This window comes from Paroedura picta, chromosome 8, assembly GCF_049243985.1.
Source record: "Paroedura picta isolate Pp20150507F chromosome 8, Ppicta_v3.0, whole genome shotgun sequence".
Lineage (NCBI taxonomy): Eukaryota > Metazoa > Chordata > Lepidosauria > Squamata > Gekkonidae > Paroedura > Paroedura picta.
In genome coordinates this window covers 7,367,216-7,394,882 of record NC_135376.1, presented here as the reverse complement: position 1 = coordinate 7,394,882, position 27,667 = coordinate 7,367,216, and the positions used below count along the sequence as shown (strand labels likewise).

General features: G+C 49.9%; 1 protein-coding gene across 2 annotated transcripts; it reads left to right on the top strand.

Moving 5' to 3' along the window:
• On the top strand, positions 1-25,929 carry LOC143842569 (uncharacterized). Of its 2 annotated transcripts, XM_077347819.1 has the most exons (4): positions 1-200; positions 519-604; positions 9,777-9,834; positions 25,701-25,929. In XM_077347819.1, exons 1-4 carry the CDS (start codon positions 128-130, stop codon positions 25,898-25,900), a joined length of 417 nt encoding a protein of 138 aa, XP_077203934.1. In that variant the 5' UTR covers positions 1-127; the 3' UTR covers positions 25,901-25,929. The 2 variants fall into 2 exon arrangements, 1 of the variants encoding a protein (XP_077203934.1); XR_013233184.1 differs by lacking the exons at positions 9,777-9,834; positions 25,701-25,929 and adding an exon at positions 1,552-2,573 and having other exon boundaries at positions 519-1,438.
• The last annotated feature ends 1,738 nt before the right edge of the window (positions 25,930-27,667 follow it).

Below are 27,667 nucleotides of genomic sequence, written 5' to 3'. Positions count from 1 at the left end.
AAGAGAGAGAGAGAGACTCTCTAGATGACCTGGCATCCGCTCACACCACCAGATGGATCTCGACAGGTCCAATTAAGACACCACATTCACACCGGCTAGGCTTCCTCCTTGGTTTTCAGCCCCGTCCATGTGGATGCCGTCGACCAGCTGCTTCCAAGGGCAAAAGGGGACGGAATACTCCCTGCATGGAGTTTGTCCAGGTGAGGCATCCAAAAGTGCAGAGAGAACTCACGGAGCTGCCTGTTCTGCCGGTTGTTATTACTGGAGCTATCAATAAAAGCCAAGTCTCAGGAAGGAAAGGGAGTCGGGAAGGGCTGTAAATCAGAGGGGGACGGGGCGCGCACGATCCATCTGGAGCAAGGTGGGAAGTTCATCTGCTAACAGCTGGTATGTGTGCGCGGGCGCATGTGTGCATGGAGGAGTCTTGTCAAACCTCCAGGCGCATTCCTGTCTCTCTCTCCTCATCCACACCGCGGCACTTTCCGAAATCCTTCTGTTTTGTCCCGTTTTGCTTCCAGGGCCTGCAGGAAGACCACTTTTCAGAGAGCGGAAAGAAGCTCGCGGCCTGGGGCGCCTCGCTGCAGCTTGGCTCCAGCTTCAACAGGTCAGGCAAGTTGTTTCCAAAACCTGCAGAACCTATTTGGCCAGAAGGAGCAAAAGGGCACATAGGTGTTGTCTGTGGTGCACAACTCTGCCTTCAAAAGAGTCCAGCTTCCTTTGAAATGGAGATCAACCAAGGCTTTCTTTTCAAAAGGGGTGAAATGGAGTTTTGGGACAGCTGGGCAGGACCATCAAGAGAGAGCCAGGAGATGAAAGATGGGGTTGCCAGCCCCCAGGTGGGGGAAATGTGTTTTTTTCTGATGTTTCTCCGGCCACCGAAGAGCCTTCTGTGCATGGCCACCAGACCTTGACTCTCAGCCGCCCTGGCCGCCAACTGGTGAGGGAGAGGAGCCAAGCCAGGCAGTGGGGAGATAAATCTTGTGCTCTTGTTGGCTGCCCTGGACTTTGCTCTTGATTAATGGAGCGCTGAGATTCCTTTTGCATTGCGCTCCCTTTCCTGAACTTGGGTTGAAAAGTGTGTTCTGGTGTTTCCCTTTACGGTGAGTTCATCGTTCGGGAAATTGCATGCAGGTGAGTTTTGACGTAGGCTCTCCAGGGCTGCCTGTGAGGGTCCGTTTGGATTTGAATCGGAGGTCCAAACTGGGTTTGAAGAGGAGTTGGTTTTTATACCCCACTTTTCACTACCTGACAGAGTCTCAAAGTGGCTTACAATTGCCTTTCCCTTCCTCTCCCCGCAACAGACACCCTGTGACTTAGTTGGGCTGAGAGAGCTCTGAGAGAACTGTGATTGACCCAAGGTCACCCAACAGGCCGAATGTGTCTCAAAGCAGCTGAAAATCACCTTCTCTTCCTCTCCCCACAAAAGACACCCTGTGAGGTAGGTGGGGTTGAGAGAGCTCTGAGAGAACTGTGATTGACCCAAGGTCACCCAGCAGGCCATATGTGTCTCAAAACAGCTGAAAAATCACCTTTTCCCTCTCCTCACAATAGACACCCTATGCGGTAGGTGGGGCTGAGAGAGCTCTGAAAGAACTGTGACTGACCCAGAGTTACCCAGCTGGTCACATGTGTCTCAAAGCAGCTGAAAATCACCTTCTCTTCCTCTCCTCACAACAGACACCCTATGAGGTAGGTGGGACTGAGAGAGCTCTGAGAGAACTGACTGGCGCAAAGTCACCCAGCAGGCCCCCTGTGGAGGAGGAGTGGGGAATCCAACCCGGTTCCCCAGATTAGAGTCTTCTGCTCTTAACCATGACACCACACCATTGGTCCCTCAGGGTCAGGATTATCTACTCAGACTCGCAGCGGTTCTCCACAGATCGCAGGCAGAAATCTTTCACATCTCCTACTGTCTGGTGCTTTTAACTGGAGATGTTGGGGTTTGAACCGGGGACCCTCTGCATGCAAAGCAGAGGCTCTACCTCTGTGCTACAGCCTCTCCCTTCATGTCAAACTGAAAATACCTGCATTACTAGCAGAAGACTGCAGAAATGATACTGCCAAGGGCTATGTGTGAAACATCTCCTAAATTTGAAATGGAAACTAGCCAATGGATCACCTCTGCTCCAATCTCCAGGAATTTCTCAACATGGAGTCAACGAACCTGCCCAATGTTTTTATTCCTCTTTGCCATGTTTCAATCCATATTTTCACTTTCATTGTTTTTATGAGTTGTTTCTATGCTTTTGTATAACGTTTTATTGTGACGCTCAGCTGCCTTGGTGGCCCCGCTTGGGCAAACAAGGGGCATACAAATCTTTAAAATAAATAATATGACTTGACAGTTTTGATCTTTATGGCTTTAAATCAGCTTAGGGACGTGGTGATTAATGCACTTGGGAGCATGTTTATGCAGTGATGTTTCTGTGTGTGTGTTCTTTAAAAATAAATTAATACTTCGTAAGCCATTCTGGGAAACTTTATAGAATGGGAGACGAGGATAGAAACATTTTTATACAACAAATAATTGAAAATTGGCAGGCTGGTGCTCAGGAAATGCTGCGGTCTGTTGAAATCTGCTGAATGTTTCCAAATTTCAGAAAATGTGTTCCTAGAAATTTGGGGAGCAGATGGATTTATAGCATTCTAGGGGTTGGTTTGATCCTTTAACTTACTTGGCAGTGCCATGGATTTTAGCAGCTTGCTAAATCTGGAGATTTGGGGGATGTTCAATGAATTATTTTAATAAATAAATGAGAAGAAGAAGAAGAAGAAGAAGAAGAAGAAGAAGAAGAAGAAGAAGAAGAAGAAGAAGAAGAAGAAGAAGAAGAAGAAGAAGAAGAAGAAGAAGAAGAAGAAGAAGAAGAAGAAGAAGAAGAAGAAGAAGAAGAAGAAGAGTTGGTACTTATATGCTGTTTTTCTCTACCCGAAGGAGTCTCAAAGCGGTTTACATTCACCTTCCCTTTCCTCTCCCCACAACAGACATCCTGTGAGGTGGGTGAGGCTGAGAGAGCCCTGAGATTACTGAAGAAGAGTAGGTTCTTATATGCCACTTTTCTCTACTTAAAGGAGTCTCAAAGTGGCTTACATTCATCTTCCCTTTCCTCTCCCCACAACAGACACCCTGTGAGGGAGGTGAGGCTGAGAGAGCCCTGAGATTCCTGCTCGGTCAGAACAGCTTTATCAGTGCTGTGGCGAGCCCAAGGTCACCCAGTTGACTGCATGTGGGGGAGTGCAGAATCAAACCCAGCTCACCAGATTAGAAGTCCGCACTCCTAACCACTACACCAAGCTGGCTTGATATAGTCTGGGGACCAGTTGTAATTCTTCAGACCCTCTCCCCCACCACCTGGAGGTTGGGGACCTGACCACAGTGGACATTCTGCAGCCACCCCAAGAGTAAAGGTCACTTGGTATAGTGATTAAGAGTGGCAGACTCTATTCTGGAGAACTGGGCTTGATTCCCCATTTCTCCATGTGCAGCCAGTTGGGTGACCTTGGGCCAATCACACTTCTCTTAGGACTGTTCTCGCAGAGCAGTTCTCTCAGAGCTCTCTCAGCCCCACCTACTTCACAGGGTGTCTATTGTAGGGAGAGGAAGGTTAAGGTGTTTGGCAGCCATTTTGAGACAGTGAAAAGCGCTGTACAAAACCCCCAGCTCTTCTCCGCTTCTTCACATGTTTCATTGTGTTGTTGTTGTACAACTAAGATATTTGATAATTCTGCTGGGCGGTGAGTCTGCAGTCTTGCCGAGGACCCAGCTTGAGGGCCGAGGCAGGATCGGAATCCTGCACTGTAATAGACCAATGGGCATCTAGATCCCCTCTGCTGGATCCAGTCAGTTCAATGTGAAACTGTCCAATAGCACGCAATGGTGGGAAGATCTATTTAAGGGGGTTGTATTTAAGTTGGGGTTGGTTGTGGGATTCTCTGGTCCGCTTTTGGGTTTTGTACAATCATGCCGGGACCACAATAAAGAGCTGAAATGAACTCCAAGGATCCTCGCCTCTCCGAACCCACAGATTAAACACGAGGGGTGTGAAATGCACCTCTTGGCTGAATGTACCCTCTTGAGTTGTCCTCTGCCTAATGCGGCCTTTAAGCTACGACTTCTCTCCCTCTCTCTCTCCCTTGATATTCTTTAAGAAGCATCTCCAGTGGGGTTTTTTGTGTGTCTCTCACAGTAAACCTTCCCTGACTCTGAGCCCCAGCTGTTCGAATCAGCTCCACAGATCTTAGAAATTAAGCAGGAGGCCTCTTCCACTATTAAAATTATGGAAACTCAAAGTTAATTATTTTATCTTGTTTTTTTGGGGGGGGGATTTTAAAAGGTGATTGGTTTTCTGTGGGATCCATATTGGAAAGACAGACTGTCCTGGCAAGGTAAAAATACCCAACAAGTGGTAGAATCATAGAATCATAGAGTTGGAAGGGACCTCCTGGGTCATCTAGTCCAACCCCCTGCTCTATGCAGGCCACTCACAACCCTCTCACTCATCCACTGTCACCTGCCTCCCCCTTGAGCCTTCACAGAATCAGCCTCTCTGGTAAGGATAACCCTAAGGAAAGGATAACTATAAATATTTATCTCTCATTCATCAAATATTCCGGCCAAAATCAAGAGCAGCAAAACTGGATATGTTCATTAAAGAATGCATTAAGTGCCTACATAGAACGCACTAGGGTAGGATTAAACAAATCAATAGAATGTCATCCCATAAACAGAACATAATCAGTGGAGTTCCCTGTTTCTAATTCCAACAGACAGCCTCAATTCTGACCCTGTAACATGGAGGACATCTGTCTTGGATTGTGACACTGGTGGGCCGAGAGGGTGTGATATCCCAGAATGTTCACAAGTACTCCAGATGGTGTGTTTTGAGTCAGTGTGATGGTGCAAAAATGTTCAGAAACATTCCAGCAGCTCGCAGGACAAGTCTATGAAATGTTTATTTTGTAGGAGGCATGGAAATTGTCACAGAGGCATGAGGGACAGGGTTGGTTGGCTAAGGGATGGGAAGAGGGTCTATGAAGTAGGACAAACCAGAGGCAGGAATCCTAGAAGTAAACCAGAGGAGAGGAACTTTGGGGGGAAATTTTCTTTTTGGCTTTGCCTGCACGCTTGTATGCTTATTCATTGCTCCAGGCAGTTCACTTAAAAAAAAAAAACCCAGGAGAAGGGAGAGGGAGGCGGGTGTGAGGGTGGGAGAGGGAGGCGGGGAGAGGGAAGGGAGAGGGAGGCGGGTGTGAGGGTGGGACATTGGAGGTGGAGATAGCGCTTCTTCACCTCCATACCTTCATTTGGCAGGTGGGCTGCTGGTTGCTCTCCAATAGATAGCACTATATATGTTTGTGAATCCACTTTTGGGGATTCCCCAACTAGCACATTAAAATGAAGGATGTAGCCAGCCAGTTACTCCGCAGACGCTGCATGTTGGCAACGTTATGTGGAAGGGTCAGAATATGATGATTACTTTCGGTAAGCCATTCACTGTTCTTAAAGGGTGAGAAAATCCCCTTGGTTTTTATATCCCACTTTTCACAACCCAAAGGGGTCATAAAATCCCCTTCCCTTCCTCTCCCCACAACAGACACCCTGTGAGGTAGGCAGGGCTGAGGGAGCTCTGACAGGACTGCTCAGTCGGAACAGCACTATCAGGACTGTGACTAGCCCAAGGTCACCCAGCTGGCTGCATGGGGAGGAGCAGGGAATCAAACATGGCTCCCCAGCCACTGCTGTTAACCCCGCACCAAGCTAGCTCTCTGATTCTGCATTGAGCAGAGGGTTGGACTAGGTGGCCTGTACGGCCCCTTTCTGAATCTACAGTTCTATGATTCTATCACTGTATGATTCTACTCAATATTTGGATGGAAAACAGTTAATGAAGTTCAAGGTCTCTCTGCAGAGAAAGGCAGTGGCAAGCCGCTTCTGTTGGTCTCGCCCCTCCAAACTCCGACAGGGTCGCCTGAAGTCGGGTGCGACTGGATGACCTTCCCCACCACTTCCATTAGCGTTCAGCCCTCCACGCCACCGTGGGTGCCAAAGACGGAGAGTTTATTGATTTTTGAAAGCCACAGGGAATTGGACTCAAGGACTCAGCCATTACGCTAGACGAGCTTCCTGGCCTTTGGAGTGAAGGTCGGCTCTAAAAGGCTTCGAGTACTTAGTTCGACGCATAAAACGTAAGTATGAATACAGCGATTATTACCAGCGTCGGAGCAAACGATAAAATGCACCCTTCAAGCGGCACTGAGCATGGATTCTTCAAACGGCGGGGTGCTCATAGGCTGAGCTTGCAAAGCAAACGAGGAATCCCTCTTTCTGTCAAACCACCTGTTGACACCTGTAGCTACCAAGTGCTCCTCTGCCCACCCCGTATCACGTATTAGACAGGCATGCAAGTTCCTAAATCAGTGGTTCTCCACCTTCCTAATGCCGCGACCCAGTTCCTCATGTTGTGGGGACCCCCAGCCATAAAATGATGCAAGGGCTCTTTCACAGAAATTAAACCAAAACTGACCAATGGCATGAAGATCCATTTTTCATAATTGTATATAAATTGGTTTTTTCCCGGGGTTTCTCAGTTCAGTTCTGCCTCTTGTCCCACCATGCCGATCTCGTTCTTTTCCGCTGCTCCAGACAGACAAATGCTCTATGTCAACCTACCCCGCAAGGCTGTTGTGTGGATGGCGCCACCCCCCCCATCAAGCTGCTTGCCCTGCCGCGACCCCTGTGAAAGGGTCGTTTGACCCCCAAAGAGGTCCCCATCCCCAAGTTGAGAATCACGGTCCTAAATCATCGAATTTGCAGCATTTCGAATAAAGAACTGGATGCTTCACGCTATGGTGCTGACCAGATTATTTAGCAGGGCTTCAAATATACCCGGAAAGGTGAAAGGGAGCAGAGTGAGATCGCCGTGGCGACGTCTCGTGTTCAGAGATCTCAGCCGAGGAGGAAATCGGGATCTCTCACACGCATTATCTCAGCTCCTTGTTTTCCGTTCTTAAATCACAAGGGGGGGGGGAGCGGGGGCTGGATTTTCTTCTTCTGGAAAATGTCTCGTATTTATTTTTATTAACGGTTCTGTTTCTTCCTCTGAGCATGCTTAACCTTGAGTTAATTAAGTTTTTGGCCAGGAATTTCCTTCATATTTTAATAAGACACATAAATTACATTAAGAGTATAAATGAGGTTCCTGAAGGTCTCCAGGCCCACAGGGACATTGTGAATGTTGGGCTGCAATACACAGAAGAAGGGGGAGAGAGAGAGAGAAGTCTTTTACCACGAATCAGGGCTTTGCCTTGACGTCCGATTTCCTAATTGTCTTCCAAGAGACAATTATAGCGGCGGGGGGCGGGGGGGCTTCTTATCTGTACTGTGTCTTTTGTTAGGTGGAGTTTGCAAAGGTGCAAGAGTGACAAACAGATGTGGACGGTACGGGATTAGTGATTCCACGGCATGACTCATGACATGGTTTCCCCTCTTTCACCGTCCTGCCAAATTAATTCCCGAGACCTCCCGTGGCTCAGGGACAAAACCGCAGTATCCCCGTGGCATTACTGGATCCTGAAGAGAGCTGCCCTAGAATCAGGGCCCTCTGGCCTCCTAGGCAGGTGGCAAGATGGACTTTTAAGTACACGCTACAGAGGATGGCTCTAGGTTGACTCAGCCTCCCGTCCTTCCGAGGTCGGTAAAATGAGTACCCAGCTTGCTGGGGGGTAAACGGTCATGACTGGGGAAGGCACTGGCAAACCACCCCGTATTGAGTCTGCCATGAAAACGCTAGAAGGGGGTCACCCCCAAAGGTCAGACATGACCCGGTGCTTGCACAGGGGATACCTTTACCTTTACAGAGGATGGAGTGGCACAAACAATGTAAAAGGAACACCCAACCCTAAGCGTGAAGGAGGAGGAGGAAGAGAAGGAGATGGGCTAAAACAGCCTTTCTTTACTTTTTTTATCATTGAGAAAGCTCTGAAACATTCCTCAGGCTTTGAGAAACCCCAGAAAGTGGTGCAATCGTGCAGAATATGGTTGGGAAGGCCAATGGAGAGGGTGAAGAGGTACCTACCTCACCCTCCCATCTCTATGGCACTCTTGACAGGTCCCTATCTCTATGATCAGTACAACAGAGATTGGGAAGGGAGCTTCATAGAGTGTCTCCCCCCATGGCAGCCATTTTTATCTCCCACTGCCTGATCCCTCCAAGTTGGGAAATTGGGGCTATTAGCAGGTAAAATTACCCACCTGGGCACATAAATGGGAGCTTTGACTATCCCCATGGTTAGATTGGTCTGCATTTAAATCAATTTTTATTCCACATTCTTCCCTGCCTTGTGTTCCAATTCGTATGGACAGAAAGGGGAGTTATTGGTATTCTCATTTTTAAAAAACCTCTCATAATTGAACATAGCTACAGAAACAGGAGGGACCAACTCTTCTTCTTCTTCAGTGATATCAGGGCTCTCGCCTCCCCTCCCTCACAGGGTGTCTGTTGTGGGGAGAGGAAAGGGAAGGCGACTGGAAGCCGCTTTGAGCCTCCTTCGGGTAGGGAAAAGTGGCATGTAAGAACCAGCTCATCTTCTTCTGTAATATCAGGGCTCTCTCAGCCCCACCCACCTCACAGGGTGTCTGTTGTGGGGAGAGGAAAGGGAAGGAGATTGTAAGCCGCTTTGAGACTCCTCTGGGTAGAGAAAAGCAGCATATAAGAGCCAACTCTTCTTCTTCTTCTTCAGTAATATCAGGGCTCTCTCGGCCTCACCTCCCTCACAGGGCGTCTTACATTCCTCTTCCTACTACACCAAGCTAGCAACCATGTTCACCAAGTCAAAGTAGCGAGGAACTACCTGCTCCTAGCAAGTCAGTCTCAATCTCCCAGCTGTTCGTCTCTCTTCCTAAATCAAACTGTGCTGTTTCATGGCTCTCTGGAAACCGCCAGGCCAAGAGGGTAAGAGGACGGAGTATCGTATTCCAGGTAGATCCCTCCATGTAGATACGGCAAAAACAGCTTGTGCTTCAGATCGGCTCCCTCTTCCCAGAACACAGAGGTGGTCACGGTAGCTTTTGACAGGACCTGATTCCTTTGGGGGTGGAAAGATCAAGAACCTTAGAGACAAATGTCATGAAAGAAAGCCCTGACATCCCTTTATTTTCTGACGCAAAAGAGCCAAAGTTTTGCACCCGACTCAGTAGACGGAAAAGGATGCCTTCCAAATATTTCCCCCAGCCTGCCTTGACCCTGGCCCTGTTCCAGTCATTCCGAAATGGGTCTGGAATGGATCTGGAACTGTCGACAGGTGGGTAAAACCACAGAATAGGGGGGGTACTTGGGAAATGGTGCCAGTTTGGTGTCGTGGTGAAGAGGGGTGATCTTTAGTCTGGAGAGCCGGGTTGGATCCCCCACTCGTCCGCGTGCAGCCGGCTGGGTGACCTTGAGTTAACCTCAGTTCTCTTAGAGCTCATCTTGCGGAGCAGTTCCATCAGGGCTCTCTCAGCCCCATCTACCTCCTGGGTTGTCTGTTGTGGGGAGAGGAAGGGAAGGTGATCGTAAGCTGCTTTGAGACTCCTTTGGGTTGCGAAAAGTGAGGTATTAAAAAGCTCTTCTTCTTGTGACAGGGAAGGGTTACGGAGTCCTTCACCCTGACTGACTGTTTTCTCTTGCAAAGTGCCTCTTTCATAAGGAATTCAGAGGCCATTGGAAGGCTTTGTGCATCGCTGGAAGTGACCTCTTTGGCCAGTCCTTCTGAAATAATCAGCTTCATTTGCAAATCTGCAGGTCGAAGGAGGCTTTTTAAGAACACAGCAGTCCAAGTTCTACAATAACCTCCATTCAGGTTGTATTATTATTATTATTATTTTATTATTTATTCGATTTGTATGGCCACCGCTCTCGGAAACTGGCTCGCGGCGGTTCACAATACTTCAATACAAATACAGTACATTAAAAACTATTAAAATTCCCCATTAAAACCCCATAAACAATGACTCAGTCACAATGATGGCGATTAAGAAAAACTATTCCCATGCAGGCCTGCTGGATGAGCAGAAGGGAGCGGATGGATAACTGGGCATAGGGTGGAACAATCTGGGGAACCAGGCCAGTAATACTGGCCTCCCCCTCCGGGGAGAGGGGCCCGATCTTAGCCCCCGGGCCACCACCCGGCCTCAGACGAATGCCTGGTGGAAGAGCTCCTTTTTGCAGCCCCTGCGGAACTCAGAGAGCTCCAACAAGGCCCACAGCTCTTCAGGGAGCTCATTCCACCAGGTAGGGGCCAGGACCGAAAAAGCCCTGGCCCTTGTTGAGGCCAGGTGTGCCTCCCAGGATCATCAGCAGATTCTTACCTGCAGGGCGAAGTGCCCTGCGGGGGACATAAGGAGATAGGCGGTCCCTCAAGTATGCAGGACCCAAGCTGTGTATAGCCTTGAAGGTTAATACCAAAACCCTTAACCTAATCCAGAAACAAACTGGCAACCAGAGCAGCTGCTTCAGCAGAGGCTGAACATGGGACCTCCAAGATGATTTAGTGAGGACCCGTGCAGCTTTGTTCTGTACCAGTTGTAGGGTCAAGAGCTCTGAAGTAACACAGGAAAAAGGTGCCCCCTGGCGTTGAACCTGTTCACCACCCGGGACCAAAGAAAACAGTTTTCCTAGGCACTAATTCTGGGCCAAGAATAGCCAGAGTCTGCAGGCTCCCCACAGTAGGCCAAGAAGCCACATGTGTGCGCCTTTGTTTCTTTTCTCACTTTGTTTTGCTTCTGCGTATTGCAGGAGAGGTTCCGTGCAGGGCACCGAAGTCTAGCCTTAAGAACGAGATTACTGTAACTAGGATGTAGCCCGCTCGGTGCTTTTTACCCAGTCCCAGTTCAGATGTATCCCTCCTGTCTCCTCTGAATTTGATTTGCATTTTAATTTGGGGAGCTTGATATTTTCCCTCTGCAAAACGCATGATTGATCTGGAGTATCCCTACCTTTCCCCCACAATATCCAGAAGTGGATATAACCCTCAATATTTGAAGTCTCTTGCTTTTTGTGAATTAACTTCCTTCTCCGTGCCTCTTCCCTGATTGGCCAGGGTGGCAGTTCAAAGACTTCCTGGATCCCGGTTGCAAGGCTTCCCTTAAAGTGACTGCGCTCCAGAGGCCCTAACCTGGCCTCCGTCCACCAGCGGACATCTGGGCCCTGACGGAACTATCAAAGTTCCACGTAGCCTGCAAGTCAGCATTATTCCATCAGGCCTATGGCTGAGACCAGAGCAAGCAAATAAAATCAGTTCCCCTTCCAAACATAGCCCCCAGAGCATTTCAAGATGGATAACGGTGCACTCAGGATTATAATTCAATGGTTTTATTGGAATGTATATTTATATTTATAATGAATTTTAAGATGCCTGAATAAGGGAGGGGCTGTTTTAAATTCAGTTGATCATGATGATGATGATGATGATGATGATGATGATGATGATAGAAGCCTGGATTCGGTGCTGGCATTTATGCAGGTCGGACAGTTGCAGAAACGCACCAGACATGCAGCAGACTTTATCGTCTGCTGACCTTCACATGCATTTGTTCAGTCCAGACTTTCCTGACATATCAGTTTGAGGATGAGGACTGGGTTTTTTGTTGGGGGGGGGAAGGAGGAGACATTCCACATGTCAGGGAGGAAGGGAGCGAGTGCGAGAGAGACCTCCCACTTGGTTACTGCGGGAGGCCCTGCCAAAAGAAGGGGAGTGTGAGCTGAAGAAGAAGAGCTTTGGAGACCTGCCTCAAAATTGGAGGCGGAAATTGCAAGGTGTCGAGGTTGGTCACCCAGGGAGTACTGTGGAGACAGGCCAGGAATGCTCTTCCTTTTCATGAGATGTTTCGTTTCGGTTTAGGTGGGGGAACTTGATGGAAAACTTTGTCGGGGGGGGGGGGGGGCTGTGTTGGGATTGCCAAATCTCCTGCGATGGAAGCACAGGAAGTGACGTTTGTCCTTCCTGGGAATTCCTGGAAACTCTATGCATTTCCCACAGAGTTTTCAATAATCCCTAGAGAGACATGACATCACTCCCAGGTTTTTTGGCCAACCTCCAGGGGGCGGTGGGAGATCTCCCACTGTTACAGATGATGTCCAGGTGACAGAGATCAGGTCCCCCAGAGGAAATGGTTGCTTAGGAGGGTGGTCTCTATGGAATTGTACCCCCCCACACCAAACTCTGCCCTCCTCAGATGCCATCCCTCCCAAACCTCCAGGTATTTCCAAACCAGACCAGGGAACTGCTCCCTGTTGTCTGGAAATCTGGAATTATCCCAGGTCACACCTGGAGGCTGGCACCCCAATCCAGTCACTGCTGATTTAGGGTTTCCGATTCTGGCCTGGGAAATCCCAGGAGTTTGGGGGGGAAACTCTGTGAGGAATCCTCTTTACTCTCTGAGGATTCTTGTCCCTTTTCAGACAATTAGCTTCCTTGGGGAAGGGGCTGCCTGAGCTGCTTCTCCTTCCACTTTCGACGGTCAGCTCCGGGAAGGCCATCTCACAATGGCAGCCTGACCACACAGGTCATCCATACCTTCCCCCTATGTGTCTGCTCCTAGCTAGGGAGGCCACCCTCCAGGTGGGGCCTGGGGATCCCCTGGAATTGCAGCTCCTCTCCAGACTGCAGAGATCAGTTCCCCTGGAGAAAAGGGCTGCTTGGGAGGGGGACTCTGTGGCCTTGTGCCCCACTGAGGTTCAGGGATGCCAGCCTCCAGATGGGGCCTGGAGATCCCCTGGAATGACAGCTCCTCTCCAGACTGCAGAGATCAGTTCCCCTGGAGAAAAGGGCTGCTTGGGAGGGGGGACTCTGTGGCCATGGACCCCACTGAGGTTCTGGGATTCCAGCCTCCAGGCGGGGCATGGGGATCCCCCAGAATCAAAGCTCCTCTTCAGATTGCAGAGCTCAGTTCCCCAGGAGAAAAGGGCCACTTTGGAGGGGGACTCTATGGCATTGAAAACGCTAGAGGGCATCACCCCAAGGGTCAGACATGACTCGGTGCTTGCACAGGGGATACCTTTACCTTTACAATACCTATGGCATTGTGCTTCACTGCAGCCCCTGTCCTTCCCAGGCTGTGTCCCCAAATCTCCTGGAGTTTCCTTCCCTGGATCTGGCAGCCCTCTCCCAATTGGACCCCAGGTGGCATCATGGTTAAGAGCAGCGGCCTGCAATCTGGTTACCTTGGGCTAGTCACACTCCTGTTAGAGCTGTTCTCCCAGAGCAGTTTTGCCAGCGCTCTCTCGGCCCCACTTACCTCACCGGGTGTCTGCTGTGGAGAGAGGAAGGGAAGGCAACTTGTAAGCCGCGTGCCTCCCCCTGAGAAGACACTCTTGCTTTCCTCTCTTGTCCTGCAGCTTTCCTTGTTCCCGGGTCCTCTTTCCCCCGAGCTCGCAGGCCCGGCTTTCTGCTTTTAGCAGCCGTTGTGTCGGCCGAATCCCATTATCCCGAAAGGTTCCCTGCCAATATCAGCAACCTCTGTAGCCGTCCCCGTGTCTTCCGCTGCCACCCCCACCCCCTCCACGTTACCCCTCTTGCCTCTTTCGCTGGGGTCTGTAACACCTCTCCGTTTAATGCCGACGGAACATTTAATTAACGCGCCGCGTGTTCCATCTTCTGGATAATTAATTGGAGGCGTCAGAGAAAACGGGGCCGAACGCCGCACTGTCACGTTCCCAGTCCTCCCTCTCGATATTTATTTGCTACCATTGTTTACGGCCCATGCGCCAGTTTTCAAGCCGTGCCACGGGGCTCTTCGCCAAGGCGGCTCGGGTGCATTTGTCACGTAAATATAGCGGGCGGGCACGCACGCACGCACCCGAGGAACGGCTTTACAAGAAATCAGGGGTGATTATGAGCCATTTGAGCACACGCCATTAATCTATTAATTCTGCTCCCGTCCTGCCTCCGAGCTGTCTGTTTATCTGGCATTAACTTCACTCCCATAAATCAAAGATGCCACATGTAGGATGGCAGAGGGGGACGGGAACGGCGATTTGCAGGAAGGCGTCTGAGCAGAAGGATCGGATTCAGGCTCCGTACCTGGGTTGCCAGGTCCAGGTTTGAAAATTCCTGGAGATTGCTGAGGCAGAATTGGGGAGGGTGGCGTTTGAGCCGGCTTGGTGCCATGGTTAAGGGCAACAGCCTCTAATCTGGAGAGCTGGGTTTGGTTCCACTCTCCTCTTCCACATGCAGCTAGGTGGGGGACCTTGGGCCAGTCACAGTCCCAGTGGAGCTGTTCTCACAGATCAGTTCTCTCAGAGCTCTCTCAGCCCCACCTACCTCATAGAGTGCCTGTTGTGGGGAAAGGAAAGGAAGGCGATGGGGAACTACTCTAAGACTCCTTCGGGCAGTGAAAAACGAGGTATAAAACCCAACTCTTCTTCTTCTTGGGAAGAAATCTTAATGGTTCTTGGCCAGAATAAGAACAGATCTCAAAAGACCCTAAAAGGGGTCTTCCTCAGAGGTCTAATCCTGAAGACACATGTGAAACAGTGGAGAATGCAGGCAGTGAGATTTTTTTAAATTCTGTCTTGTCCACGGCTGCTGAAAATTCTGGTCCGTGTCAGTAGCTCCTGGGCATCCTCTCTTTGAGTTTCCTTGATACCCAGTCCCCACCTGGTGGCGGGCAACCCTAGCGTGATTCTGGGACATCTCTAAGCCCCACCTGGAGGTAAGGCCTCTTATCCCAGAGGCTGGAGCAAAAGGGCGGCCAGCTAGCCAGCCCCTGAGAGCACCTGCCCTTGGGAAGCCTGTCCCCCCCCCTGTGCCCTACTACCTCCTACTGCAAAAGCCGCAATGCCATCCCAGCTTCTTCCTCCAGCTGCTGACTCAGGAAAGGCAAACGATGTGTTATGGGAGCCCTGAAGGGGTTTCCCTTGCCTGCTGCTGATTCAGGCCTTCCTCTTGTCCATATACAGCCTCAGAGATGCCGACTGCCGATCCCATCGGCCTCCAGTTTTCAGGCTGAAAAAAGAGCAATCGTTTGAGAGACGCTGGTGCATTTTGCAAACAGAGGGCGGAATAGCTTCCCCCTTGGGTAGCTTCCCTCCCCTGGAATTTCCCCCCCTGCACTAATCAAGCGATTGTCAAGGCAGATCGTACCTCTGCATCCTTCTTTGCAGCACCCTGTCCTCCTTTTGAATAGGGCGTAAGGTCTCTGAGATCGTGGGTGGGGGTGTAAAGTGCTCTCCAGTCACAGACGGTTTACGGAGACTCCTTGAGGGGTTTCCGAGGCAAGAGATGCTCTGGGGGGGGGGATTTGCCTCAGTGTGCCTCTGCGTAGCAACCCTGGGCTTCCTTGGTGGTCTCTCACCCCGGGACTCACCAGGGCCGACCCTGCTTAGCTTCCGAGATCTGACGAGATCCAGCTACTACTTTCAACCCAGGTCTTCTTTGATAGATCAGAGCCAGAATGAGTTCCGGGTAACCTTTCGTTATCAAAATAACAGTTTTTTTTCCTTGGTGAGGCTTATGAGTCCTTCCTAAACAGGAGGTATTTGTCATTCCAACAAGCCATATTATTTCCCGTATCGAGAATCCTATTGACCCAAATTTCTAGAAGACCAAGTGCACCCCAAAGTAGCTGGGCACACGAGGCCCTCCGCTCCTTGAAACGCAGAAACTTTGGCCGATGGGATTGGGGATATTTGAAATATGTTACTCGTTGGAATTGCAAATGCATATTGTTTAGGAAGGCATCCTGAGCCACTGGTGAAGAATTGTGATTTTGATGACAAGAGGTTATCCCAAGCTTTCCCAACCCGGATTCCATGAAACCCTGAGTTTTCTTAATGACTCTGGAAGGGTTTCCCAAATGAGTGGGTGTTAATTAATTTTTAATATATTTTTAAAAATTTGTTAAACCTTTACCAGGTGATATGAATATATATAGTCATCACCCACGTCCCTAAATGTCCAATGATGGGCCTGGAGGGGGTGGGAAGGGGAGGGGCCCCAGGTGGGCTTGTACGCAGCTGTGCTTCTCAACCATATTCTGCCCGATCGCACCACTTCTGGAGTTTATCAAAGCCTGAAGGTTTCAGGGTTTTCTCAATGGTGAAAAAGTTAGAATCACAGAATCATAGAGTTGGAAGGGGCCATACAGGCCATCTAGTCCAACCCCCTGCTCAACGCAGGATCAGCCCAAAGCAACCTAAAGCATCCGAGAAAGTTGAGAAAGGCTGGGTTATCAGGAACTCCTCCTAATTCTGAGCTATTAAAGATGATTTTGGTTGAAAGTATCATAGACTCATAGAGTTGGAAGGGACCTCCAGGGTCATCTAGTCCAGGTGTAGTCAACCTGTGGTCCTCCAGATGTTCATGGACTACAATTCTCATGAGCCCCATGCCAGCAAATGCATGCCCCATGCCAGCAACATCAGACAAGGGTGGTTTGACATTGCCTGGCGCTTCCTTGGTGGTCTCCCATGTGAGTATAAACCTCTTTTGATCTTGCTAACAGCTTGTTGGCCATGGCCTACCTCTCCATAGCCTTCTGCAGAATCATGGTGTTCTTTCCAGTTCTTGCCAGGCATGACATCTGTGCGCCAGGTTGACTCTGGCATGTGCCCCTTGGCTTCTCCTTCCCAGTGCACCCTCTGTGGTTTCCTCCTACCCTCCTTTTCAGAGCTGATGGGTAAGGAATGGATTTACCAGGAGGTCTGGGGCGGGAGGGACAGAGGGACAGGCCAGAACAAATGGGATGAAATTAATTCAAAAGAAATTCCATCTAAACATCCGGAAGAAGTTCCTGACAGTTAGAGCGGTTCCTCAGTGGAACAGGCTTCCTCGGGAGGTGGTGAGTTCTTCATCTTTGGAGATTTTTAAACAGAGGCTGGAGAGCCATCTGACAGAGAGGCTGATTCTGTGAAAGCAAAGGGGTGGCAGGTTACAGTGGATGAGTGATGGGGTTGTGAGTGTCCTGCAGAGTGCAAGGGGTTAGACTAGATGACCCAGCAGGTCCCTTCCAATGCTATGATTCTATGATCCTATGAGAGACCTGACTTTCCGCCCAGTGAGGAACGGGTGATGTCCCTGCTGCCTTACTTAAACGTAATCCCAATTTACCTGCTCTGTTGTACATGACGCTGTAGCTTAATACAGACTTCGTAGGAGCGAGTCTCCTCATGCCTGGAAATTCATTTAATAAACTTCTACACGTAGTAAATAATAAATGGGCACTAAAGATGCCTGAAGGAGTGAGGAGAAAACGCACGGCTCACTGACGCGTGGGTGGGGGTGGAGGGAACAAGGCTGTGCAAGCAGCCAGTTGGACCAGGAACAGCAGGATTCAGACAGGGGCTCCCAATGCAAGAACAGAGGAGATATCAGCCTCTGGACCCGGTGAAACGGGGACTCCTACAATGAGGTCAGCCTGAAAGAGCCCAGAGAGGAATTGTTGACATTTCAGCACAGCTAATCTCGTGGATGTAAGGATGGCTCATGTGGCTCACGGGAGGCTTCACACGCTGGGTTTGTCGTCCACAGTTTGGTGCCGTGGTTAAGAGAGGCAGGCTGCAGTCGGAGAACCAGGTTGGATTCCCCACTCCTCCTCCCCATGCAGGCAGCTGGGGGAGCTTGGGCCAGTCTCAGTTCTCTCAGAGCTCTCTCAGCCCCACCTACCTCACAAGGTGCCTGTTGCCGGAGAGGAAGGGAAGGCAATTGTAGGCCACTTTGAGACATTTGAGGCTTGCTGGGTGACATTGGGCCAGTCTCAGTTCTCTCAGAGCTCTCTCACCCCCACCTACCTCACAACTTTCCATGTAAGTTATAATGTTCTGTGTAAACCGCCCAGAGCTGCAAAGAAATGGGCGGTATAGAAATCTGAATAAATAAAACAAATAAATAAATAAGGTGCTTGTTGCCGGAGAGGAAGGGAAGGCAATTGTAGGCCACTTCGAGACATTTGAGGCTTGCTGGGTGACATTGGACCAGTCTCAGTTCTCTCAGAGCACTCTCAGCCCAACTCATTCTGGGTCAAGAAAAAGGAGAAGGAGAAGGAAGGAGAAGGAGAAGGAGAAGGAGAAGGAGAAGGAGAAGGAGAAGGAGAAGGAGAAGGAGAAGGAGAAGGAGAAGGAGAAGGAGAAGGAGAAGAGTTGGTCCTTATATGCCACTTTTTTCTACCCAAAAGAGGCTCAAAGCGGCTTACAGTCACCTTCCCTTTCCTTTCCCCACAACAGACCCCCTGTGAGGGAGGGGAGCCTGAGAGAGCCCTGATATTCCTGAAGAAGAAGAAGAGTTGGTTCTTATATGCCGCTTTTCTCTACCTGAAGGAGTCTCAAAGAGGCTTACAGTTGCCTTCCCTTCCTCTCCCCACAACAAACCCCCTGTGAGGGAGGTGAGGCTGAGAGAGCCCAGATATTTCTGCTCAGTCAGAACAGCTTTATCAGTGCTATGGCGAGCCCACGGTCACCCAGCTGGCTGCATGTGGGGGAGTGGGGACGTCCGCACTCCTAACCACTACACCAAGCTGGAATTTGACGTTGGGACATGTTCGGAGAAGGACGAGGAGACATTGAGAGAGCTGGATGTGTGCAGCCTGAAGAAGAGGAGGGCAAGCGGGTGATGGGATAGCTGTGTTGAACTACGTCACTGGCGGACATGTTGAAGAGGGGGCCAACTTGTCTACTGCCGCTTTAGAGAGAAGGACTGGGAGCCAGGGGTTCCAATTCCAGGATCGCAATATGCAAAAGCATTTTCTGATGGTGAAGGCTGTTCGTAGATGGATTGTGCTGCCTCGGAGCGTGGTGGAGTCTCCTTCATTGGAAGTTTCTAGGAGGAGATTGGATGAGCACCTGTCAGGAGCGTGTGCGTGATTTTTAAGTACCCGGATAGGTAAAGGGACGGGACTGGATGGCCCTTGGAGGTCTCTTCCTGCTCTGTGTGAATCTGATTCTGGCCCGAAAATTCTATGATATTTGGTTTAGGCGGCAGCGGCGATCGCAAACTTCTTGAGCTGCTTTGAGACAGTTGGAATCTCTCAGCCTGTCGAAGACACAAAGGACAATAATGGAATTCTCCGTAAGGCTGCATGTAGGATTTGTTCTCCATGCATAAAATGTCGAGGTTTGGTGCCAGGCCTATTCAGTTCACGAGTGAGGAAAGCAGAGCTGCATGACTAGCATAAATTGGGGGAGACGTGCCTCGATTTGTTTATTTTCATTCATTGTGTGGGCTTCTGCTGGAGACTGGAGAAAGCAAGGATAATGAACACTGAACTCCCCAGCTTCTCCCCAGCTTGGAGGTTCTTTCCAGCATATCTTCACAGGACTAGGAGCTGGCTTTCTGGGAAAAATACATTAACAGCCAATTTGGAATCATTTGCGAATGGGTTTAGGAAAATACACCCAGAAGTGATGGGGGGGGGGGGTTGTTCTAGGAATTGCTGAAAACTCTATGGTTTTACAACAGAGTTTCCAGAGATTCCTAGGCTGACATTCCAACACTTCTGAGTATTCCCCGGAAGTGACGCAATGGCAAACATGATGTCACGGTCCTCCCCTGGACTGCCAAGAGAGTCCCCCCAAAGGCCATTTGGGACAGTGGTTAATGACCTCTCAAGACGGGTCTTGAGAGAAGCAGGATATGAATCAAATACATAATCTAGAGAGCTGGGCTTAACTCCCCACTTCTCCTTAGGTGGCTAATAGCAAAACATTGGGTACTAAAATATATGCAGTAATACAATGATGTGTAAATAAAAAACTATGAGTCCTGTTTCTTATCCAGTCCATGGAAGCCAAAGGAAAAATTCCCTATAATGTATGTGGAACATGGAACAACATGAACGATCAGTAGATACAAGAAAAATGCCTTCTGCAGTCACTCAACTAAGAGGCGAGACGTGAGCCATTGTGAGCCAGGTACCATCGAGAGTTACGGCCTGATATTTGGCGAATTTGGCTTCGCTGTACCGGAATCCTGTTCAGCATGCATGATAGAGAATTTCTCCTTTGGCTTCCAAGGAAAAAAATGCATTATTGTGTATATTTTGTACACATAAACTGTTTCTTTGCTGTTATCTTCTTCCTGTTGTTTAAGGAGCCTCCAGGTGGGACCTGGGGATCCCCTGAAATTATACCTTTTGGAGGGAGGTCCCTTCCCGCTCAAATCCAACCCACTCCCAGCTCCGCCCCTAAAGTCTTGAGGTATCTCCTAACCCAGAGCTGGCATCCCTATCCTGGAATTCCAGCTCATCCCCAAACTCCAGCTCATCCCCAAACGACAGAACTCAGTTTCCCTGGGGGAAATGGCTCATTTGGAGAGTAGACTCCATAGCATTATATTCCGCTGAGGTCCCTCCCTGCCCCAAACCCCGCCCACTACTGGCCCCTCCCCCAAAGTCTCCAGGTATTTCCCAACCCAGAGCTGGCAACCCTACCCCTGGCTACTACCAGGGAATGGTATCCTACCAGGCAGGGGTAGGATTCCTGGAGATTTGGGGATGAAACCTGAGGAGGTCAGGGACCTGAGGGGGGTACAACACCCCGGAGTCCACCCAGCCATTTTCTGATCTCTGGAATCTGGAGAAGTAGTCTGGAGACGAGCTGTAATTCCAGTAGATCCCCAGACCCTACCTAGAGACTGGCGGGCCTAATGAATCAGAACCACGCAGAGCTGGAAGAGGCCTCAGAGGGCCAGTGAGTCAAGCCCCCCATCTTTGGGTCTTTGGGTCAGCTTTGCCTATACTGGCCCCTTGTTTGCAGCCAAGACGGCGGTAGATCAGAGAGGAGACGAGGCTCACCCAACTGAGCACCAATCCACATCCGCGGCTGCTGCCATATCCCTCCAATCCACTCCTGCCTTAGTTAACACGTCTTAGTTAACACTCCCTCCCTCCCCAGGGCATACCTGGCTCCCTTTGTACTTTCAAATTGGGCCTTCGCTTGAGAACCCAGGGTGCCCTGCTGTCTCCGTTTGGTACCATTCAGAGGACGAGGCAGTTAATTAGGAAGTTAATTTACCCATGAAATGCATTAGGGTTCAGGAAACTTCCTTGGAAGGGATGAGAGAGTTAATTACTCAGCTAAATTAGCCATAGCCCCCGGTGGCACATGCTTGCATGCACAAATGCACATTTGTCTCTCTGCACGCAGAATGTGTTCGGTCTTTTGTGTGATGCTTTCTTTGGGATCTGCATGTGTTTCTACCTTGCTTTTTTTGCCAGAACGCCAAACAGCTAGATGAGGCTGGCTTCGGTTCCCAGTTCCCTTATCTGCATTTCCCGGTTCTTCATGCACAGTCCCTAGGCCAGTGGTTCTCACCTTCCTTTTAATCCAGTTCCTCATGTTGGGTCACCCCCAACCATAAAATTATGTTCATTCACGGAAATTAAACCGAAACTGACCAATATTGGGAAGATCCATTGCTCATGATTGTATGTAAATTGTTTTTTTCCTGGGGATTCTTAGTTCAGCTCTGCCTCTTGTCCCACCATGCCGATCTTGCTCTTTTCCACTGCTCCAGACAGACGAACGCTCTATCTCGTCTACCCCGCAAGGCTGTTGTGTGGATGAAATGGAAGAGGAGCGATGTCGGCCACCTTGAGGGACCCCCTTGAGGAGAAGGGCTGCTCGCCCTGCCGCGACCCCGGTGAAAGGGTCGTTCGACCCCCAAAGGGGTTCCGACCCCCAAAGGTAGTTTTGGGGGAGCTGAGAATTCTGACAAAAAACTGGAAGATGGCCCCCGTCTGGAAAACATCCTAGTTATTTATTGCTTTATTGATTTTGAGATTTCTATTGATTTATTCATGAATCCAATGGCAAATAGTGAGGACAATCTGAAAGCTCTTAACACCCAAATAAGATCTGGACCACCCCATATCATACATCCCCGCCTTCAGGGATGCATTGGTCAGATCGCATTAGTCAGGACACTCCTGAGCCACACGGATGACCATGGGCCTGGAGACCAAGCCCTGCAAGAAAAGGGGGAGGGACTCTGCTTTTATTTATTTATGATTGGATTGATAGGACAGCCCCCTCTCGGTTTGGCCGTCTCATCGACACAGTTAAAACAGCTCTAAAAAATGTCTAAAATTAGCGTCCCGTGCTTTCTATTTCACCCACATTGCCAGAACTAGATGATACACAAGAGAGTGTTTTGAGGGGGGGGGGTGCTTGGATGTTCCTGGCCTCAACCAATTGCCTCGTGGAAAAGCTCTGGTTTACAGGCCTTGCAGAACTGACTTGAGAATAGATTCAAATGAGTAGCCGTGTTGGTCTGAAGTAGCACAATAAAATCAGAGTCCAGTGGCACCTTTGAAACCAACAAAGAATTATTCAGGGCGTGAGCTTTCGAGTGCAAGCACCCTTCATCAGACTATGATCTTCTTGCACTTGAAAGCTTACGCCTTGAATAAATCTTTGTTGACTTGAGAATGTTCAGTCTGGAAGAGAAGGAGAGAAGTTTATTGGTGTGGAAGAAGTTGGGCATTTTGTACCCTGCTTTTCACTCCCCAAAGTTGTCTCACAGAGGCTTACTTTCCTCTCCCCGCAACAAACACCCTGTGAGGCAGGTTAGGCTGAAAGAGCTCTGAGAGAACTGTGATTTATCCAAGGCAACCCATCCGCCTGCATGTGGAGGAGGAGTGGGGGATCCAATCCGGTTCTCCAGATTAGAGGTCACCGCTTTTAACAACAACACCATTCTGGTCCTTGATGTCGTGAAGAGGAGGTTGAGGGGGGACATACATGATGGCTCTCGTGAAGATGACCCCTTCTCGGTTGTCTCTTTTCCCGTGTTTGAGTATTCTCTCACGGGCTTTCCCGCCCAGTTTTCCCCCGAATTCCTCTACCTGACTTGCATCAGGTACACAGCTCACAACAGCTTGTTTCCTTCGACGGTGTGTTTTCAGGCTAGCTGCGCACATTGCAGAAATGTATTTGCAAATGGTACCCAGGGATATGCTAGAATCTGCTCTTGAGTGTGAATGAAGGAACGGTCAGGAAGGTGGTGACTGGCTCCTGGTTTTGGGCTTCCCCACAGGACTGGACTTTTGTTTCAGAGCATAAACTTTCCAATCCGGAAATGGTGAAATACTGGCATGCAACCCTCCCCCCCTGAAAAAAAGCCGTCCAAACTCACCCTTTCTGAGACATTTGGTTGCATGAGGCAGAAAAAATTGTCCCACTTTGAAACAAGAGGCTATCTCATGATTGGCTTCTCCCTGTACGCCCCAACACCCCAATAAAAGTTCTAAGATCCAGAGAGCAAAATTTGCTCAGGTTTCCCGATCCCAAAGAGATTAGGTTGGCCTCAAAAAGATCCTGGCCTGATGGAACCTTCTTCCAAATGAGATCAGGGCCCTGCAGTTCCCCACAGGGCTTGTAAAATGTGAGGGAGATGAGGCTGAGAGAGCCCTGATATTACTGAAGAAGAAGAGGAGTTGGTTCTTTTCTCTACCCGAAGGGGTCTCAAAGCGGCTTACAATTGCCTTCCCTTTCCTCTCCCCACAACAGACACCCTGTGAGGGAGGGGAGGCTGAGAAAGCCCTGAGATTACTGAAGAAGAAGAAGAGTTGGTTCTTATATGCCACTTTTCTCTACCCAAAGGAGGCTCAAAGTGGTTTACATTCGCTTTCCCTTTCCTCTCCCACAACAGAGGAAGGTGAGGCTGAAAAAGCCCTGATATTACTGAAGAAGAAGAAGAAGAGTTTGTTCTTATATGCTGCTTTTCTCTACCCGAAGGAGTCTCAAAGTGGCTTACAGTCGCCTTCCCATTCCTCTCCCCACAACAGACACCCTGTGAGGTGGGAGAGGCTGAGAGAGCCCTGGTATTCCTGCTTGGTCAGAACAGTGTTATCAGTGCCGTGGCGAGCCCAAGCATGGCTGCATGTGGGGGAGCGGGGAATCAAACCCAGCTCTCCAGATTAGAAGCCACCACTCCTAACCATTACACCAAGCTGGCTCTCTACCAAACTGGCTTTCTAGAGTTCAGCAATCCTCTTGAGAAAATGGATGCTTTAGAGGTGGGTGGGGGGCTCAGTGGCATTGTACCCACCTTTATATTTTCCAGTTAAGAAAACTTTCCATAAAGGGTAAAATAAACCACTAAGGGGACGGTTAATGCCAGCTGTTTTGCTAAGATCTAGACACCCGTCTTCAAGACAACAGAAAGATTTGTAGTTTTTAGAACGAGAGATGGATCTGCAAATGGGCAATTAATAAGATCTCTGTCTGGAGAGGCATTCTCCGCCCAAGCCACCTTGGTCTCCTCCGGCGCCAGGGCTGTTGGCATTTCGCAGACCGCTGAGGAAGACAAATGGCATATAAATGCGTTCGGTTCCTATTGCTCGTCTCTTTCTAGTGGGACGCCATTCATAAAACACCCAGGTTGTCTGCTTTTCTCTGAAAGATGAAAGAACGGTGGAGAGAGCCTTCAAACCAACAGCATTCGCTTGCCATTAACTGTCCCACTTTAGAAGACAGGCTAAATTCTCCACCCCCGTCCCCCCTATAGACAAATATCCCTTCACAGTAAAAAGGGAAACAGTTTCTAATCCAGCTTTTCTTGTTTTCTCTACGGACCGATCCCGCTGGGTTGCCAACAGCCTGGGCTTACAACCGATCTCCAGGCGACAGAGATTGGTTCCCCCGGAGAAAATGGCTGCTTGGGAGCGGGGGGACACTCTGTGGCATATTACCCTGCTGGTACCCTTCTTCATTTCAAACCTTAAATGGCCTAAACTTCATTCCCTCAACATTGCAACGTTGGCACTCTGAAAAGAGCTGCTTCCATCTGGTCGTCTGGTTCAGAGCTGCTTCCATCTGGCCGTCTGCATCCAGTGTTAGCTGGCAGGGGCTCATGGGAATTGTAGTCCATGGACATCTGGAGGGACGCAGTTTGACTACCCCTGGTTCTTATTCTGCCAGAATATTATAATGTGCGTTAAACGGAGGCTAAGACTAGAGATATGCCTGTTGGGAGAGAGAAGATACCCAGCCAACACATTTCCTGAAATTTTGTTCTCCCCCCTAACCTTCATGATGTAGCAGTTAAAAAGCAGCAGACTCTAATGTGGAGAACCAGGTTTGATTCCCCGCTCCTGCTCCCTGTGCAGCCAGCTGGGTGACCTTGGGCCACTCACAGGTCTCTGAGAGCTGTTCTCACAGAGCAGTTCTTGCCGAGCTCTCTCAGCTCCACCTGCCTCACAGGGTGTCTCTTGTGGGGAGAGGAAGGCAAGAAGAAGAGCTGGGTTTTGTACTCTGCTTTTCACTGCTGAAGGAGTCTCAAAGCGGCTTACAATTGCCTTTCCTTCCTCTTCCTGCAATGGACATCCTGTGAGATAGGTGGGGCTGAGAGAGCTCTGAGAGGACTGTGACTGAACCAAGGTCACCCAGCTGGCTACATGTGGCGGAGCAGAGAATCAAACCCAGATAAGACACCACGCTGGCTCTATTTTAGGGGAAAGCATGGAAGCAGCCAAAAATTATGCAGTTGAGTTCCCTACATTTAGGGAAATCACAGGGGTCAGCGCACCAGGGGTCAGCACACCTGGAGAGAGCCTCCCCCTGGAAAAGCCTCCTTTTCATGATCCAGGTGTCTCCCCTGCCAGGTAGGAAGGAAAAGGTGTTTGCAAGCCCTTTGGGACACCTTTGTGTAGTGAAAAGTGGGGTATAAAAAGGCAGCTGCTATTATTCTTGTTGTTGTTGTTGTTGTTGTTGTTGTTGTTGTTGTTATTCCAGGACATGCAGGCACTCTCAAGAGCCAATTGCCAAAGGGCCCTTATGCTGACGTCATTTTTCGACACCGCATGGGAACGGAGAACATTTCCGTGGCCGCCACCTCACACGAACGTCGGCCCTCCCCTCGCCAAACGCTGTCTCTTTCCGACATCTTCCCTTCCAGGTGCCGCACGCCCCCGATGCTCCCCCCTGCCTCCTAATTGAGGGGCTTCCACTGCCTTTTATCTGATTGCCTCTATTCACTTTAGAGGGGAGCCCACCACAGTGGTGGCATCAGGAACGCTGGCCCCCAAGAGAGGGGGGGAGGAGGAGGAGGAGGAGGGGAAGAGCTAAACGCCCCTCTTCTCTCTGCCGCTTGACGGGAAGTGGCCTCTCAGAGCCAGCCGAGGCTCTCTCGGAGCAGTGGCTGAATTCATTACCGAGCTTCACTGTCAACAGTTCTGGAAAGAAAAGCATTTGCGATGAGGAGAAGGTCCAGGCCCAACAGACGCCCAAGGTGCCCCCCTCCTCCGGCCACCTCCGGGATCTTCTTTCCCGACTCAGAGCTTGGTGGCGGCAGGGATTCTGGGCCCTCCCGGCCTGGGAAGCTGGCAGCTGGGAAATCGAAGGCCCACCATCGCCCCAAAGGACCACCCACGGGCCTTCCTCTCCTCCCTCTTTGTTCTCCAAGCATGCCCCTTTCGTTCTGGGGATTTGAGTTTCCATTAGCGTCTGTTGGGTGGCTCCATCTTGCTTCACACTGCCCTGACCACGGTGGCTTAATTGGGCCGCCTGGCGTCCGCTCCCGATTGCTTGATACGAGTGTCACCGGAGAGGCACGAATGGTTTTAGGGGTGCTAAGGCTGGGTTGGCAAATTCAGGAAGGTGGTTCCCAAGGAAGACAGAGAGGGAGCACAGAGGGGGGGGGATGAGGCCACAGGGTTCACCCTCTACAGCAGGGGTAGTCAAACTGCGGTCCTCCAGATGTCCATGGACTACAATTCCCAGGAGCCCCTGCCAGCGAATGCTGGCAGGGGCTCCTGGGAATTGTAGTCCATGGACATCTGGAGCCGCAGTTTGACTACCCCTGCTCTAGAGCATCCATTTTCTCCAGGGGAACTCTGAGTGTCATCTGGAGAGCTGTTATAATTCTGGGAGGGCCTCCAGGCCTCACCTGGAAGTTGGCAACCCCAATTGCAACTCTCTTTTCCTCATCTTTGCCAGTCCATGTTGTGTTATGGGTGGGTCAAGGGATCCCCCCTCCGCCCGGCCACTCAGACTTTCCCTTCTGACAGCTCAGGGGGGATTGAAGTTTCTGATCCGTTATCGTTTTAATCCTACATAAACATACCCTCGCCCCACATGCCTCCGTGTGATTGACATGGATTACATCATTAATTGCCAAAATTCTATCTATATCTCCCGTCAAGTCCCCTCCGGCATATGCCGATCACCAAGGGCGGGCTGGGGGGAGAAAGCAAAACACATCCCAACGCTTCTTTCTGAATTTAACGTTTCAGATCCTTAGGGTTCCAGAACGGACCCAGAAGGGGGAACACGTTTGGGCAGTGTTTTCTTGAGATCGCCGTTTCTTCTCCTACGTGTATATTTTAAGGCTGTCAACTTCTCCACGTTTATTTTCACCACTTCCAAAAAGACCTCTCAGGCAGTCTTTCACGTCACCTACTGCCAGAGCCTTTCACATCAGATATGGAAGGGATTATACCTGGGACATTGTCCATAATGCTGTCAGGTCCTATTGGCCTTCTGGGACCATTTCCGCATTTGAGAGATACCTTGTTTCGGTTTCACGTTGCATTTCCTTTGGATGCTGCGAGTCAATGCTAGGCTTTCTGCTTTTGGACTTTCTTCCTCTCCTTTCCCAGACTGGAAATTCACCCATGACTTCCCATCATGCTTTGCTCCTGTGCCCTCAATCGCCTCCCCCTTCCCCCAAGTAGATGTTTAAAAAACAATTGTAGGTTATT